Source organism: Cygnus atratus, chromosome 1 (genome assembly GCF_013377495.2).
Source record: "Cygnus atratus isolate AKBS03 ecotype Queensland, Australia chromosome 1, CAtr_DNAZoo_HiC_assembly, whole genome shotgun sequence".
NCBI lineage: Eukaryota > Metazoa > Chordata > Aves > Anseriformes > Anatidae > Cygnus > Cygnus atratus.
In genome coordinates this window covers 76,110,133-76,126,319 of record NC_066362.1, presented here as the reverse complement: position 1 = coordinate 76,126,319, position 16,187 = coordinate 76,110,133, and the positions used below count along the sequence as shown (strand labels likewise).

General features: G+C 40.7%; 2 protein-coding genes across 7 annotated transcripts in view; one reads left to right on the top strand and one right to left on the bottom strand.

The window, feature by feature from the left end:
• The window catches only part of LMNTD1 (lamin tail domain containing 1), a 198,013-nt gene extending 186,867 nt beyond the window's left edge, over positions 1–11,146 (bottom strand). The window contains exon 1 of the mRNA XM_035540612.2: positions 10,886–11,146. Within this exon, the coding sequence (XP_035396505.2) occupies positions 10,886–11,146 (261 nt within the window). The remainder of the gene's footprint in view (positions 1–10,885) is intronic.
• A 689-nt stretch (positions 11,147–11,835) lies between these two features.
• RASSF8 (Ras association domain family member 8) overlaps positions 11,836–16,187 on the top strand; it is an 88,115-nt gene continuing 83,763 nt past the window's right edge. For 2 of the 6 annotated variants that reach the window (XM_035540831.2, XM_035540835.2), the window contains exon 1: positions 11,836–11,984. The gene's annotated coding sequence lies outside the window, so the exon portion shown is untranslated. The remainder of the gene's footprint in view (positions 11,985–16,187) is intronic. The other 4 variants (XM_035540833.2, XM_035540834.2, XM_035540832.2 and 1 more) reach the window with 4 other exon arrangements.

Here is a 16,187-nt window from a genome sequence, read left to right as displayed (position 1 = left end):
AGCTGGTCCAAAGGGCCATGAATCAAAGGAAAGCCTTGGGCAGTGAAGAGCAGGGCACCTACTAAGTCTTCAAAGGGACACCCACACTGCTCTAAGACATGTTCCTTGGTTGTAGCTGGTCTATGCAGGCCTCTCCCAGGGGATGATCAATAGCAGCACACTTTCACCCACTTGGAGAGCAAATGCTGACCGTGAGAAAACAAATTAAAAAGGAATACTTGCGCAAATATGCAACCTGCCCTCTTTGTCAGTGGAGGCACTGAAGTGAGGCTCTTGTGAGAACTCTTTACAACCACTTTTCTTTTTCATGGAAGAGATGCCAGGCCAGTCCTGGGGACACTGGGGCTTTTGAGTATCTACAAATTACTTGTGCTGGAAAAAAAAAAAAAAAAAAAAAAAAAGAAAGGGAGGGAAAAATATCACCCATGTTTCATTGTGAGATTCCCGAAATAAAGCATTGATTTTTTGAAGCAATTTTTTGTAAATTTCCGAAATAAAGCATTGATTTTTTGAAGCAATGTTTTGTAATTTCTTTCAAGGTTATTACTCCTTTGAAGTTCACAAGCACTGAACACCGGAGGAGAGAAAAACACCCATCTTTTGTCCCAAAATTATTTAGATCCTTATTGTTTTCATGGTGAATCTCTTTGGCACTGCTTGAGAAAGATGAAATATTCACATGACGCTAGACATAAATAGGTGTATGACTTTGCCAAACTTTCCCAAAATGTTTGGTGTGAAACAGGCTTGGGAGCATTGTTTTTGGAAGATTTCCTTTGGATGGAAAAAAAAAAAAGCCCTTAGAAAACAAAAATACTTTCACAGCAGGATATAACTAATGAATAATGAACAAGATCTTCTTCGTAACCCTCTCAATACTGAGAAACAAAACTGCATCTAAACCAAATTTCTTTATAGTCAGCTCATCCCTCTATATGTGTGGGAAGTAACAAGGCCCTATTATTCTTGTTTCCTTTTATAGCCTACAGAAACTATTCCTGCTTGCCCAAAGTGCCTCTAATTTCAATGTCAGCCTGTGGAAGGGAAACTGAGATGGAGCAGATCTCCAGCTCCTGTAATGAGAGACAGCCAAGAAGGTATTGAATGACAGGAAACACTGGGGGGGTTGTTGTCAGAAAATATCTGTTAGTGAATCTAAAAATGTGCATGTTTTGACACAACTTCTGTTAGGAGTGCTCCTCTGGTGTGGCATGTTTAGAATCAGAGAACTCCCAAGAGCGAGATGCAGGTGGGGATTCAGAGGAGGACTAAACTCCTCGCTAAAACTTTAGGAACTAAAAGGAGCATCGGTTCCTTGCTCACCACGTGTCCCACTGAGCGAGGTGGGCCAGCCAGCTTGGCAGGGACATGAAGGAGGGCTAAGGGGAGAGGGAATTAAGTGCACCCCTGCAGAGGATAGGCAGAAGCAAAAACACCCAGGCTGACATCTCTGCTCTGAAACAAGGGGAAAGAGTTTTCATTTGTATTTCTCTCACCCTTTCCTGGGGATTGGGGATGCACACTCTACTATTCAAATGTTATATGTTTCACTAGACTGTACAATAAGACACTTGTTGACATTTCTCAAATGTTCACTGGACCATCTGGAAAACTATTTCCCACCTGAATCTGCATAAGAACCTCTTCTGAATCTCAGGAGATCTGTATTGCATCTGAGAGAGATGCTTGGATGAACTGTGAAGTGCAAAGGGCTTATCATTACTTTACAAGCAGTGTTTGTACAGCACAGATAAACAGAACGATTATCTTATAACAGATTGACTCTTTGTTTCTTTGTTTCTTTGGTTGAAAGGACAGCTAATTAGTTGAGAAACCCTTTTCTGCTACAATACTGAAAAATAAGTCAATCTTATTCAAAACCTTCTGTTTTTCAGCTTTCCTTAGAATTACGATCCTTATAACTCTACTGCCTGTAAGTGCAGCTTGTAGAAAACAAATTAAAAGTGACCAAGCACAAAAAAATCATTCCATCTTTTTATTTAAGCATGACACAAACTGAGTGACATGAAAAAGCAAACAAACAGCAGAAGAAGTCAGAGATAGGTCAGAAAAACAGAGAGCTTAGAGGTTACTTGCTATTGCTTGAAAGAATAAAAATTGGCCTAAATCAATTGATTGTGTGTTTACTGTTTTCCTGCTTGACACACAGTTCGCCTTTACTTACTGACCAGATCCTTGAAAGCAGCTTTGAGCTGTGATTTTACAGAAAAGAAGAATACATGCATTATTGATCCAGTCAATGTCACAGGGCTGACTACTTATACCTCCTGTGCTTATATTTCATTACAACATTTCAGTGCACAAATGATATGATGTCTTTGTGCTAGAAATTTCTACACAGGATTTCTACCACGTCACATAACAGATTGCTTTTACAGCCGAGTTATTTAGAAAAACAACAATAATTCAACAGGACTATTTTCCCCTTTTTTGACCACCTATACTTAATACTAATTTTCTTTCTTCTGTTTAGCATTATGACTCTTTTTCTGCTTTCATACCCCTTTCATTCTCTCTTGAACTACACTGGTGAGCTGTCTGACATAAAAGATACAATAAAAGAAGGTACATCAATAATCAGATTTCAATGAAATTCAGTTAAATAGCAGACTGCCAAGCTAATGTAAGTACTTAAAAAACAAACAGAGCCATTATCTCTGAAGCTATTACTTTTTCTCTTCCTCTGCTTTCTCTAATAAGAAATTAAAATCTATCATGTTCAGGACATTGGAATATTCATCATTCTGTCTACTGGAGGGTTGTGCTTAAGGCTATAAGGAACTCTGAAGGAAAAACAAAATCAGAAGCCGTACTCATTTTTACTCAGTATAGAAAATTAAAAACTGAATCCTCATTTGATATAAATCGCTATAGGTCTTTTTGGAGCAATGCTGATTTGTACCTGCTAAGAATTATGGCCATGGACCCAAAATTAAAATTACCCTTCTCCAGGAGTTATAGTTATATGTATGAACATTATCATCAAAGTGTTTGTAGTTACATTTTCATACAGGAGCATGATATTTTCTCTTGGAGGAAAAAATGTAGATCTGAGCTCTCTTGCAGTTTTATAGCCAGGAGAAGATGACATGTACCTTCATGTTAAATCACCAGCAGACTGTTTCAGGACAGAGTCCTCTCCTTCAAGGACTCCACTCTTCCTTACCTTAGGAAATTCCCCAGATCTGCACAGTCTGTAAGACAGAGCCCTAACTCTTTGTCGTATGGGTACACAGCTCTTACTGCAAAGGGACTCCAGGTGGGCATTTTAGATGACCACCACCATGACAGAATACAAGTAGCAACAATCTCCTTTGTAATAGCTCTGTGCAGCTCACAAGTCCTTCACAAAATAATGTGGCTTTGTGGAGCCACAAAAGGGGAACTGGCTAGACCAGAATGGGCTTGCTATTCAGAAACAGAGCTTCAGTTTTAAATAACTACTTTGAAATACTTCCCTAGTACAGAAAGAAGTACGTTGTGTTCAGCTTATTTCCCAGAAAGGTGAATTTGCTTGCCCTGATCTCAGGCAAGACCTGACCTGACAACGCCACCGTTAACTGTGACAGCTATTCTGTAACGGCTTGGGTAGCTCTCGACTGTATTTCAGCCCCTTGGGTGAGCACAGCATAGTTGTACCCTAACCTTTAGCTCAGGGGAGGCTTTCATCCTTGTTTCAGGATGCCAGAAGATGTAGCATTCTCATGCTCCCATGAGTGCTGGCTGTAGAGAAAACAGACTGTGGGAAGAGGTGTCCATCTGCTTCTTGAGAGGTACCTCTTTGCAGTAGAGCACAGCTTCATCTGGCATTAGCCTTGGGTTGTGTCTAGACCTGGAGCTTTGTTTGTAGAGTTACTCTGATTATTTAGCAGTCTAGTGCTGTCCAGCATTGAGATCATGCAACTTCAGAGCCTGAAGCTCGGCTTCCCAATTCTTCCCAACTCTGCCACTGATGAGCTAAGCAATTTTTAACCAGTCCAACGACGTTTTCAAACACTTGCTCCTAGAGAAATCTGGATCTGTGCCCTTTTCTTAAAACTGGCCTACCAGTTTTAAGAAAGCTCCTGGGTATAGTTCTCGCCCATCCATAAAACTATTATGAACCTCAAAGCAGTTTGAAGGCTTTATTTCATTTACAGTCTCCAAGATCATCAGATTTACTCAAGTGAATGTTGTTAAAACCTATTTAGGCTTCTTTATCCTCGATAGTCCTTTTGATAGCTATCAACAGATCTTTCTACTCTTTCCTGTGCCAGGAAACTTGAGCCTTGACATGGGTTTTGTGAAGGTACAAGGAGGTGGCTGGGTCAGGGCACCCAGTCAGCCTCTGCAAGGGAGGCTCCCATTGGGACACCTCCACATGGACCCCCCCGGAGACCCTGCAGGGCAGCTCCCAGACCCAGCACAGCCTCTCCTAAATTGGGAATCCACTGAGCAGCTGTTCAAACTCATCACTGCTCCCAGCATACAGTGCCCCAAGGAGGATGAGGAATTATGGTGCTGCACTACAAGTCTGAGATTCATGAGCTGGAAAACACAAGGCACAAACTAGTGGGAAGTTTTACTAAAAGGGTGTTAAATGTAACACCAGTAAAGTAGGTACTTCCAATAAATGTAAGAAGCCAAGATACATGCCCTTAAAAGTTTAACACAGAAAACCCTAACCCAGTCAGGATGCACACAGATCTGTATATACATGCCAGCTTGTGGATGGAGCCTCACACAGGCATACAACTCTTTTGAAGATTTTGGACTTAAAAAGACACCATATAAAAGGAAGAGGAGAAGGGACAAGAAAAGCAGCAGGAAGGCAACTTTCATCCCAATAACAACCAGTTTATAATGTACATGTCTGAAACCTTCTCAGAAAACTGTTTTTGTTATTCTCTTTGCTCTTCTTCAGCTGGAACTGAAATAGACAAAAAAAAAATCTCTCAAAAACAAAGTGCTCAATAATAGGCAACTACAGGAAAAGCCAGGAAAGAGGTTTTCACAGCTCTGATTTCCAATAACTTTTAAGGCATCAAGCTGCCCAATTATACTAAAATAGTCATCCAGGTTGTTTCTTTGTGGGGAAGCTTGGTGTGCTCAGGTCATAAGGATCATGAAATCAGTTCTTTGTTGAAAGCAGATATCTTGTCCTCTCATGTTTCCCAACTGAGGGGCCACAAAAGTAAGAAATGAAGCTGAGAAAAACTTTAGAAAACAACAGGAGAACTGTTTTCAACAAAAAAATTAACCTGCCGAATTCATGTTAAATACAGACTTTGCAAAGCAAATCAACATTTTTTTGCTGTGACAGATTTGCTAGGATGACCTAAAATATCTATTCTGAGTGTCTGTTGTATGCTGATGTTTTCTGCTGTGTTGATTTCCAAGCTTTTCCAAAAATCCATGAGAATTAAAAATTTTTTTTTTTTTTTTTTTCCCATGCAGATTTCTTAATGTGGAAACCTCAACGGCAATACTTTCTTCTTTTTTTTTTTTTTTTTTTTCCCTCTCCATTTTGATGTGTGCTTTTGAAAGCCTTCTAGGCATCTATTTGCATTTTCCAAAAGCTTTGGAAATCTGGCCCTAACTTACTTATGAAAATGGGGCTTAAGCTTTGGAATTACTGAAGGGTTTTTGAAATGTTATACTCTTTATATTTTAAAGTATATTAGACTTGATTCTGCTGCTTCAGGGGACAGGTAATTCCCACCACCATTTTCAATGGAGATGAAGTACTGTACACTAAGAAAAAGTGAGTTCCTGGAAATTACTGACAAGGGAAAAATATGAAAGGGATTTAGTATTTGTTTTTATATGCATGATAGAAATTTCTGTATAATAAAAAAGTAGGTATGTATTTTGGCACACTTTTGCCAGTTTACAGAATAACAAAACTGATTTATAAACTGAAAGTGAATATATGTATAAACAGATTTAAATATATTCAAATACATTGCTCAAAAGCAATATATTACTTTGGAAATTATAATAATAATAAATCATAAGCAACAGCACCATGATAGGCCCTTCAAATATCACTGGTTTATGGGCTTCAAGGAGGGGCATCCTAATATCTTAAAAGTTTTGTATCACACCTTGAAAGAGAGGAGATTCTGCTCTGCTAAAAAGAATACCACTATTTTACAGAAAAAAACAACACAGTGTTAAAACAGCATTGGAATCACAAAGACTTTGCAACCTTCTTGTGTATTATAAAATAATATTCTTGTCTGAATCTTCTTGATAAGAGAAGGGCAGAGAGTTCCAGCCATCAAACAAATTAGCTCTTACATTAAACAGCATACCCATTTCAAGGGTACATTGCCAGGTTTCCAAATTAAAATCTTTTTCTTATCATTCACTCCCAGTTGAAATCAACATTTTTTGTCCCTGTCATTGGACTGTATTTTTAAGGTGTGATTTTTTTTCTATCCTAAATCATATCTTCAACAGAAGGCTCGTTTTAGGTAGTTTGATCTTCAGGTTTTTCCCCAATCCTTTGAATAGTGGCACTGCCACCATTTAGCTTCACTAGGGAAGATTAATGTGAGTTCCCACAGGGATATTTATTTGCTTTAGTTGATATCTGCCCATGCTTTATAAGAGCTACAGTAATTCATTTTCTGTCTTCCAAATTTCTTGAGATTTATATTGACACTTTTTGCCAAGATTTAGCAAAAAGATGATGCAAAGTACTTGCATAAAACTTAGTAGTCAAAGCATTTCATTGTGATACTAAGTCGAATGAAATATCTAAAGACTAATATTGGTGACTTCCCTCCTAAATCATATGATATTTAGATATTTATTTAATGCTCTTATTTGCATTTTGGTTTTGGAACTGTCAAGGTTCATACCTTTCTTGCTTTTCTTTCTAACCATAACAACTATGAACCTACTTTTTTTTTCTTTTTTTTTCCCTAAAGACAGAACTTTAAGAAAATACTTTAAAAATTATGGTTTGCAGCTGACCACACCAGATAGCTACTACTTTAAACAGGCCAGTGAAAAATTTGAAACCTGGTTCATAGGTATTCATCTAGATCTTATAATCTTATGGCTAATGCACAGATGTGAGGTCCACTAGCAATGTTTCACTCCTCCAACACACATGCACCATCAATTACAACATATTCCTCTAACATGATTGAACTGAGCTTCACAAGCCCTCTCTGAAAGAAGGAGATGATTTTTTATTAATCAGGGAAAAAGAGAGGCAAAGAGCCATTTATTGATTAACAGATAGAACAAGGACTACGTGATTCCTTTTCCTGTGCATTAATCAGAATAATTAATACCTTGCCTGATGGACCTGTAACTCTTGAAGGTGGAGAAAGCTGCATGATACCCTTGCACTTCTTAAGAGGAGACACCAACTGCAAATGCAGTGTGAATGTAGGGAAGTTGGAAGTAATTGCACAAAGGTTTAATTTGGCTTTCCCAGGTTGGAAGAAGCAGGAGGCATATGACCTTATGATGAAAGTTGAACATTTTCATTGCTGTTCCAAATCCTCACCTTTAATGCCTTTCCTGTGTGAATCCTTCCCCTTGATTAGGCCTCTCCTCTTTTAAAGCCCACCTTTAAATAGTTGTTTATATATTTTTAGATAGGATGTCATTGATTGTCATTCACTCCTAACCAATTAATTTGAGTTAACATACATGGCCAGGTCAGGAAAGAGGAGTCTGGTCTAGATTTTCTTTTTTGTTTGAACTAATTTGGATTTATTATGTGGAACTAAGTCTCAAAACCTACAAGTCTCTGGGAGCACACAAAATCTGCTGTGTGAAGTGAAAATTGAACCTATTTTACATCTTGGAAAATCAGTCTTTTGTATTTCAAACACTTTAAGACAGAGATTGCTTTGCCCTTTATATCTAACACAGCATGTTACTAATACTCAAAAAACAGCAAATAACAAGATCTAGAAAATCTGGAGAAGAAACAAGGAATTATTTCTCTTCATGCTCCAAGAAATAAGTACTAACTAAACAGAACAACAAAACTAAGAAAAAAGAGCTTGAAGAATGCCCTTAACTTAAATTCTAATTTGAAGTCTGTTTGCTTCCCCTGAATTTCAGGCTGCATATTCATTAAAAAAAAGGAAAAAAAAAAAGAAAACCAACAACAAAAATCAGCCTCCTGAAATGTTCATTTTAAAGTAAAGCAAATAACACTGCAGGACATAAATTTACCCTGTTCCCCAAAATTAGCTTGTTTTTCTGCTTGTTGAGTATCAGTTCAGATTTATTTGCTATGGATTCAATTCAACAAAGTACTTAAGCACATGCATAACTTTGAACATGCAAGTAGTCCCAGTGAGAGCATTCACATCCTTAAATATATGGACATAGTTAAATAATTTGCTGAATCCAGACCTACTTTATTTCTTCTCAAGAAAGCATTTGCAGAGACAGAGTTGCTTTATTCTGACCATGAAGAGTTTACTGCAAATACATGACACTGAAAGCTGTTCTGATTACTCATAGCTGTTTCTGTTCTGAATGAGCCTGATTTTATAGTGTGGATTACATTTAAAGAGTCCACTGAGACACTGTATTTCTCCAAGGTGAAATGACAGTGGGAAGGGCAGTGGTAGCTGAAGATCAGATCAAGCAGAGGAGGAAATTAAGGAACCTCAGAAACATTCTCTTCCTGGTTTTGGTCTAAAAGGCATAATTCTTGGAAAGCTTACATAACCAGAAAGCATGTGGGCCTATTTTCTCCTTTTTATCATCATTAAGAACATATGTGCAAGACTCTGTGCATGTGTGCCTATGTGGTGGAAGGAGTTCTGTGTGCGATGCTCAGTGCCAGCATTAAGAGTGCCTTTTACTCCCTGCCTAGGGTACTTTAATTACGTCTTTGGTAACCAGGTAGCAGGATCCCTGTGAGAAATCTACCTCCAAATACATCAATCAGTGATCCAGATCATTAAAAAACAGAACAAAACAAAACAAAACAAACAAACAAACAAAAAAACCACCAACAGTCTCTGGTTAGGTCCTCAGGATTTCCACATAAATGTAAGGATGTGCTTGACTGCTTTACTGAATTAGAGTCCATACCATTTTTCTAGCAATGTACAAAGCAAGGAGTGACTCAAGGTGAATGAAACAAATTATTTTAGGATTATAATATAGTGTAATTAAGTTAGGAAGCAATTGGGGTGGGCATTGGGAGCCAGGAACTGACTGCCACAGCAGAGATATCCTACAACCACACAAAGTCTTGTCCTTGGCTGGTATAATTAAACATCACTCCATCATATCTTCCTCATAAATTTCCGGAGAAACAAAGTCTCTTGTTCTTCCAGTATGGCTGAAAGAGCAACCAGGCTGCTGTGTTACATAGTGGAGGAGGTATTTATGCAATTTTAGCCTTATTTTATGGCTGGACTTGAGGCTATTTTCCCCCATTTTTCTTAAATGGCCACAGTCATCTTCCCCCTCGGAGCTAACCTTGGTCAGTGCTACGTTTACACAATCCCAACACAGAGATTTGTTTTTCCTCCTTTTTTACACCACCTCACCTCTCCAAAGATTTCAATTTTTGACATGGAAAAAATCACTCCTGAAAATGTATTTGATGCCCTCCCTGGACATACTTGGCTTATCAATGCGTGCAAAAATTGCTCTGAAATTTCATGTACTTTATTTTGAAGAAGTGGAAATGTGTTATCTTCACTGCCTTTAAAAACTACATTACAAGAGGGAAGTAGGGAAAAGAAAACATTAGAATATGAGAAATGTCAGGGCTCTTTCTAGCTACAAAAACTGTCACAACCAGCAAGTGAAACACCAAGACAACACAGAGCATAAACATTTTATGCCTTGTTATGTATGTTCTGAAGATCTTCAACAGAAATCTCTTAATTATGGCCATGAATTTCTCCTCCATAATATTTCTCCTCCCATTACTGTAAAATTTCTAAGAGCAAGTCAGATTGCAAGCGTATAAAAACTGTTGGGTTTGAGAAGCTACTCAGAAAGCTAGCTTTCAACATAAAATTGGATGTTTGATGTTCTGCTGAACACCTGGAGTGATGAACAATACAAGCCCAATGATTTATCAAGTACTTGCTTTCAGTAAACCATTAACTTCTTGAAAAAGGTTTTTCTCCTCCTAACAATAATTGGTTTCCCAGATCACTCTCCTTCCTTCATACAAAATCCTGAGAAGGCTGGATTTTGAGAAAGGATCTTGCATGAGTTTTACAGCTTCTGTTGTGCTTACATGCTTCATGAAAAAAAAAGGAAGTAGCATTATGAAAGGGTACTTCTCAGGAATTAAAGGAATACTTGGCTAAACGTCTGCAGCAAATGGTCTACCTGGAAAACACAGCCCTTTTTCCTGCTTGTAAACTGTCTGCTGACATGATCTTTAACAATATGCACACCTATGAAGGTAATGGTGAAAAACGCGTAGTGCAAACAAATCTCATCCTGTAGACTACTGGAAAACTGGTCACTAACACCATTGCTAGAGGTATCCCTCTAGTGTTTTGTTTTTCTTAAGGTGTGTATGTAGCTGACCATGTAGATCACATGTTCTCTGACAGATGCCCAATTTGGGATATTCTATGCACGAATATTTGTAATTTCTTCCTAACCATACCTCATTTTGTGTGCTTAAGGCCTTTAACACAGACTGCTTAGCACCTCCTCCTGTCTAAAAAAAGGCCTAGGTGCAGGTCACACCTAAAAATGATGTCCCTGTCTCCAGAAAACTGTTTCAGCAGGAACTTTGCCTTGCCAGGCGTGCTTATGAAAAATACACTCAATGGTATGGTTATGATGTGATTGCAATGCAACGTCCATACCAACTAGAAATATTTGTAGAAACATCCCCAAGCCCAAATCTCGCAGATACTTCTGTGCTTGCATTTTGATCAAAGTGTGCCATGCTCAGAAGCTGCGCTTCTGAGCCATGAGGAATGGTGCGGAAAGTTGTTAACATGGTGGTAAGACGAATGGCCGAAGGAGTTCTCTTGGAGAGGCCCCTTCCCAAACCATCAGTGTCTCCTGGCCTCTGGACGTGGTCCAGGGGCTGTTTTGGGAAGGCCATCAGCCCCACGAAGAGCCAGGCATCACCACTGCAGGCAGCTGAGAGCAGACCCAGCTCAGCAAACATTCGTAGACAGCAGTAAATGCCTGTGAATCACAGCTCTCAAGTTCTTTTTTTTTTTCTTTTCGCCTTTGAAACAGTCATCTTCCTATTCCAAGCTGTACAATCACAAAACTGATTAAAAGTTCTTATTCAAAACTTTCAGCCAAAAACAGCCTCTTGCTCAAGATTCTTTGCTGCCCTGAGGTTGTGTTTTTTTTTTTTTTTTCCAGGGAATTTTCCATCATCAAAAGCCCAGAGCAGGAAACAATAGCAAATACTGACTGCCGGCTTTCCACGTTTCAGTTAAAAACAAGCGACGAAGGCATTCTCACTCCTCCCAGAAACAATACGAAAAAGTCAGGGAGAGGGAAAAAAAATAAAAAAAAGGAAAGAGAGGGAGCAACAGAACCCAGTTCCAGGTCCCAGCTGGGGGTCTCCCTATCCTTCCTCCTCCTCCTCCTCTTCCTCCAGGGCTCGCTTCAGGGGGGTCCGGCCACCCCGGGGGGACCGCCCCTGCCAACCCAGGGACCCACTGCTCGTCCCCGTCCCGTCCCCGGTGCCTCGCGGCAGGCGGTGGGCGTGCGGCTGCGGCTTTAAGAGCTCCCACAATGCCGCGCTGGCGTCCCAGTTCCGTTACATGGCTCCCCCGCTGAAGGGGAGCGGGGCAGAGGCAGGAAGGAGGCGGGGGCGGCCGCGCACACCCCCCCCGCAGCCGCCCTCGGCGGGGCCGGGCGGAGCCGAGCGGAGCCGAGCCCCCGGTCCCCCCGCCCCGTTTCCCCGCGGGGCAGAGGCGGGGCCGCGGCCGTTGGGGCCGTTGGCGCTGCCCGGAGCCGCTGCGGGACGGGCGCCCGGCGGCAGAGCGGTGAGTGCGCGGCGGGGGAGTCCTGACTGCCCGCTCCCCGGCTCCCCTCGGCTCTGTTTTCCTTCTTTCCCCCTCACGCCTGCCTTGCTCTTTCCTGCCCCCGCGCTTCTCCCTTCCCATTCCCTGCCCCGGCGTTTGGTCTCCGTCCTTCCCTCCGTCGAGGGTGCTGCTCGGCACCCTTGCGAGCGGAGTTGGGCAGCTCTTCGTGCTCGGGGAAGCCTTCGCAGGACTTCTCATCCTCCTCATTCGCTGTCCCCAGCGGGAGAATTTCCCCTCTTTCCTTTCTTTTCTTTTTTTTGTTTTGTTTTGTTTTGTTTTGTTTTTTGCGACGTGGACTGGTTTTGGTCTCTCCCCCCCCCCCACTTCCTCTCCAGACAGTGTCGGTTTGTTTCATCATTAATCTCTTTTATTCCTGTCCCAACCCCTCCTTTCCCCTTTCTCTCCCCCAGTGAGAAAAAGATTAAAAGAAAAGCTGTTTTGCCAGCAGGGAATGCATGAGATATGTTTATTTATTTATTTTTGGGGAGAGCAGTGATGAGAAAAGCTTAAGCAGCGGGACAGTCAAGAGGCACCAGCTCCACAGGGTATGGGAATGGACTCTGGTCCTTGGTTTGTGCTGCCCAGCAGCATGGGTGTGGAGGTCTGGTCCTGGATCCGTTTTGGGCTGTTGTAGTAGCCCAGTGTGTGCCAACCCGCGTGCCTGTCGGTGGGGTGGTGGTTTCACGTGCCAGCGGAGTGGGGTGCGGGTCTGTGGCTTGTGGGCTTCATTGCTGGGGAGAATACGAAGGGGGGAAGGTTATGGATTTCTGTGTCCCCTCTGAAATGACACCTGTCATGCTTTACATCTGAAAATTGCAGTTGTGTCAGAGCTTGCCCCATTAGCAGAATAGCTGGAAACTACCTACACCCGCGTCAGAAAGCTCAGTGGTGTGGCTTTTGAAGTCTGGCTTGGACTTCACAAGCTTCTGTCTCATCTCCAGTCAGCATCATGCATTCAGATGAAGGATGTGCTGTGCAGAATAAGTCAGTCAGTTGCCTGATGATTTTACCAAGACACCTGTTTAAGGGCTTTGGTGCTCTCAGTTAATTGTGCTGGGTAGTGTTGTGATTGAGTTGTGCTGTAAAAGTGAAGCCTGATGGTAGAGAAATAGTTTACCAATAATGTGAACTCCTTAGGTCAGAATCAAAGAGTGTAGCCCTGGGTTGTGTTATTACCTCCCCTGATAGATGTCTTTCCTGAAGACCACAAGGTTAAATTGCAAAGTAAGTCCAACTCTCTCCCCTTTCTCTAAGGATGGGAGGAAATACAATTTCATATTGAACTTTGTTTAATATCTAATTAGAAAATAGGTTGGATGTTAAACCAGAAGTATTTCCTTTTGTGTCTTAGCAATTCATTGCATATTCAATGGTTATTTTTTTTTGCTGTGAGGGAGTAGAAATAACTGCTTGTCATTTGTAGTGTTCAGCTGCATGCTCTTTAGGACCAACTGTAAGAGCTAAGATAAACTCTCCATCCTTCCCACCACCACAAACCTAACAGAATTTGACTGTGGTTGTTTATTTTCATCTCTAGGAAAGAAAAAGATTAAAATCTCTGGGATCAGGGAAAATAGATGGGGGGAAAACTAACAAGTAATGTTAACAAGAAGTTTGTCTCTTAAAACTGTACCATGGACTGTGTCTGGAAACACCACCAATAATTTCAAAGAGACAAATTAAGATGATTAGCATTACTTTTTAAACCCTTTTGAGGGAAGCTTTGGAAAGGAACGCATTAGCTGGAAAGCGGGAGATGGAGCTGCTCAAGTACAGTGCTGAGAGCTGAGGATCATGGGTCCTGTTCCTGCTTCTGCCATCGAATGGCAGTATGCCCTTTACCGAAGCTGTTTTCCTACCTGCACCTCACAGGATATGGAGATTTACGGAATGTTTGTTAAGTACCCTTACACATTATTTTAAGAATAATTATGTGCAAGTATATTGCTCTTTAGTTGTGATATTTTGAATGCTAGTCAGGTGATAGTTACTCTTGTGCTAATATTTGTTCTTAGGAAGTTGTAAAGCAGAACTCTTGATAATCAGCATTCATTTTGAGTGTCAGTGCATAAGACTTTGCATTGCTGTAAGTTTTGAGAGTGTTTCCTTTTAACCCCTGTATAACTTTGAGAATATCAGTGCATGCTTCATCCGTGGTACCTAATCGGTGTGTGAATTTGATAGTTACTGCTCTGCAGAAAGAAACCCCATGAGATTTAATTGCAGGGTAGAGGATTGTCTCATGGGGGCTGGGCTGGGGACCCCACTCAGTGCAATGCGTGCATTTCTTGGCTTTTTTTTTGAGCTCTGTAATTATGAGATTGGCTTAGTGCATGTGGGTTTTTTTGTTCGCTTTCTAATTTTAGGTCTCTGCTTGGGTTCTTAAGTCTTTAAGATCTCTATCTGGAAATTAAATGTAAATGCTGTGTAGTTTTCTAGGGCTTGTTTGAAATGTTAGATTTTTCATTTAACTTTCTCAAGCCAGGAGATGAGACTTCACAACATAACAGGACATACTATAATCTCAGTGCTTGCCTTCCTGTAGCATTTGATATTTGTATGCTGTGTAAATACAAGGCTCTATCCTGTTGCAAGTAGTTCTCTCTCTGCTCTGAATGAGAGACTTGATTCTGTAGAAACTTGCTGTTACGCAGCTTCGTCAGCTGTAGGTTATAACTTACTGTCCTCTTACCTATGCACATAGCTAGCTCCTTGCTCTCACGCTATGGGCAGCTAGTCTAGGTACAGATTCAGTTCCACAAATAATTTCTTTTTATCCTTTAAAACCCCATGCAAAGTGGTGATCTCACATCTTTGACAAGAATAGTTTTGCTGGCTAATGAAAGGATATTCGCATTGTTTTCTTCTCTTACCACTGTGAGGATTGTATGGCATCGTTCTCTGTACTGATAAAAATATGGGGAGGGGGGAGAACTGCCTGCGCATGCCAAGCTGTGCAGTGCTTCTGCTCGCCCTGGTTCTTTACCCGTTAAGTTGAGATCAGAGACCTTATCCTGCTGGGAAGGGAAGGTGGATTTGAGCTATAGCTTATAAGGACTTGTCACATCTGCTGTTACTCTTGCTTAATCTCTGTAAGAGTCTGGTTGTCTTTGTGATAACATAAATATGGAGATAGGTGAATATATTTGAGAGGAATTGAGGAGATGCATGCTGTAAGTTTTTGGAAGGGAGGCTCTTGAGAAATGTGCTTAATTTACCTTTTTACTTAGAGTTACTACTTATGGGGGGAGGAATCTGTTTACTTTCTTGTGCTTGGAAAAAGGGCTTACCAACAACAAAAGGCATTGTAATGCTTCCCTTTAGTCTGGGATTATTGAACAAAAGTGTCTTGCTGTGCAATATTGTTGCTGTGCTCAATGTTGTATGATAACACATGTTTCTCAGCTGTTGTTGATTCCTCAGTGGCACAGACTTCAAAGGAATGCGCTGAAAGAGAGCCATGGCCAGGGAAAAAAACGAGCTTTGTTCCAGTGGCCTGTACCATCCATCTGTTTAAATACTTTGTTGAGCTATTCCAGAGTGTTCAGTCATCCAGTTAGGGCTGACGAGCAATTACAGCTGGAAATGGAGCTGGCTACGAAGAGACCACCTAGAGAACACTTAAATGCTACCTTCCCCCTAAGAGCCCCCTGCCATCCCAGCCAGCAAGAACAGATAAGGCTCATCATTTAGGGTATCTTTCAACATGACATTGTCTAATTCCTAATGCTATTGAGGATTTATTTATTTTTACTCTCTGTGCTATCTTTAGCACAAGAAGGGAAGAATGGTAATGAGGACAGAAGGTCATTTCTGTAGTATCCTTTTCATGTGTAATAAACCAGATCTATAATTCAAATGAATAAATATGTTATTAGCAAAATCTTTTTTTCCTGAAGTATATGGGATATTTAACAACCCACTCAAATGCTTGCAAAGGTAGCTGAATACAATACATTGCTGAATTAAGTTTAGTTCCAAAACACTAGCAGTAAAGTTACCTGTCTTAATATTGGAGTCAATTATATTGTAATGTATCAGTTGGAGTTTGGGACATATTCTGTAGTTCAATCCATGGTAACAAAGTTAAAACAAAACAACAAAAACTGAAACTGTGTACGTGCACGTGTATTATGATACAATAGTATGCTACTAATTCCAAGT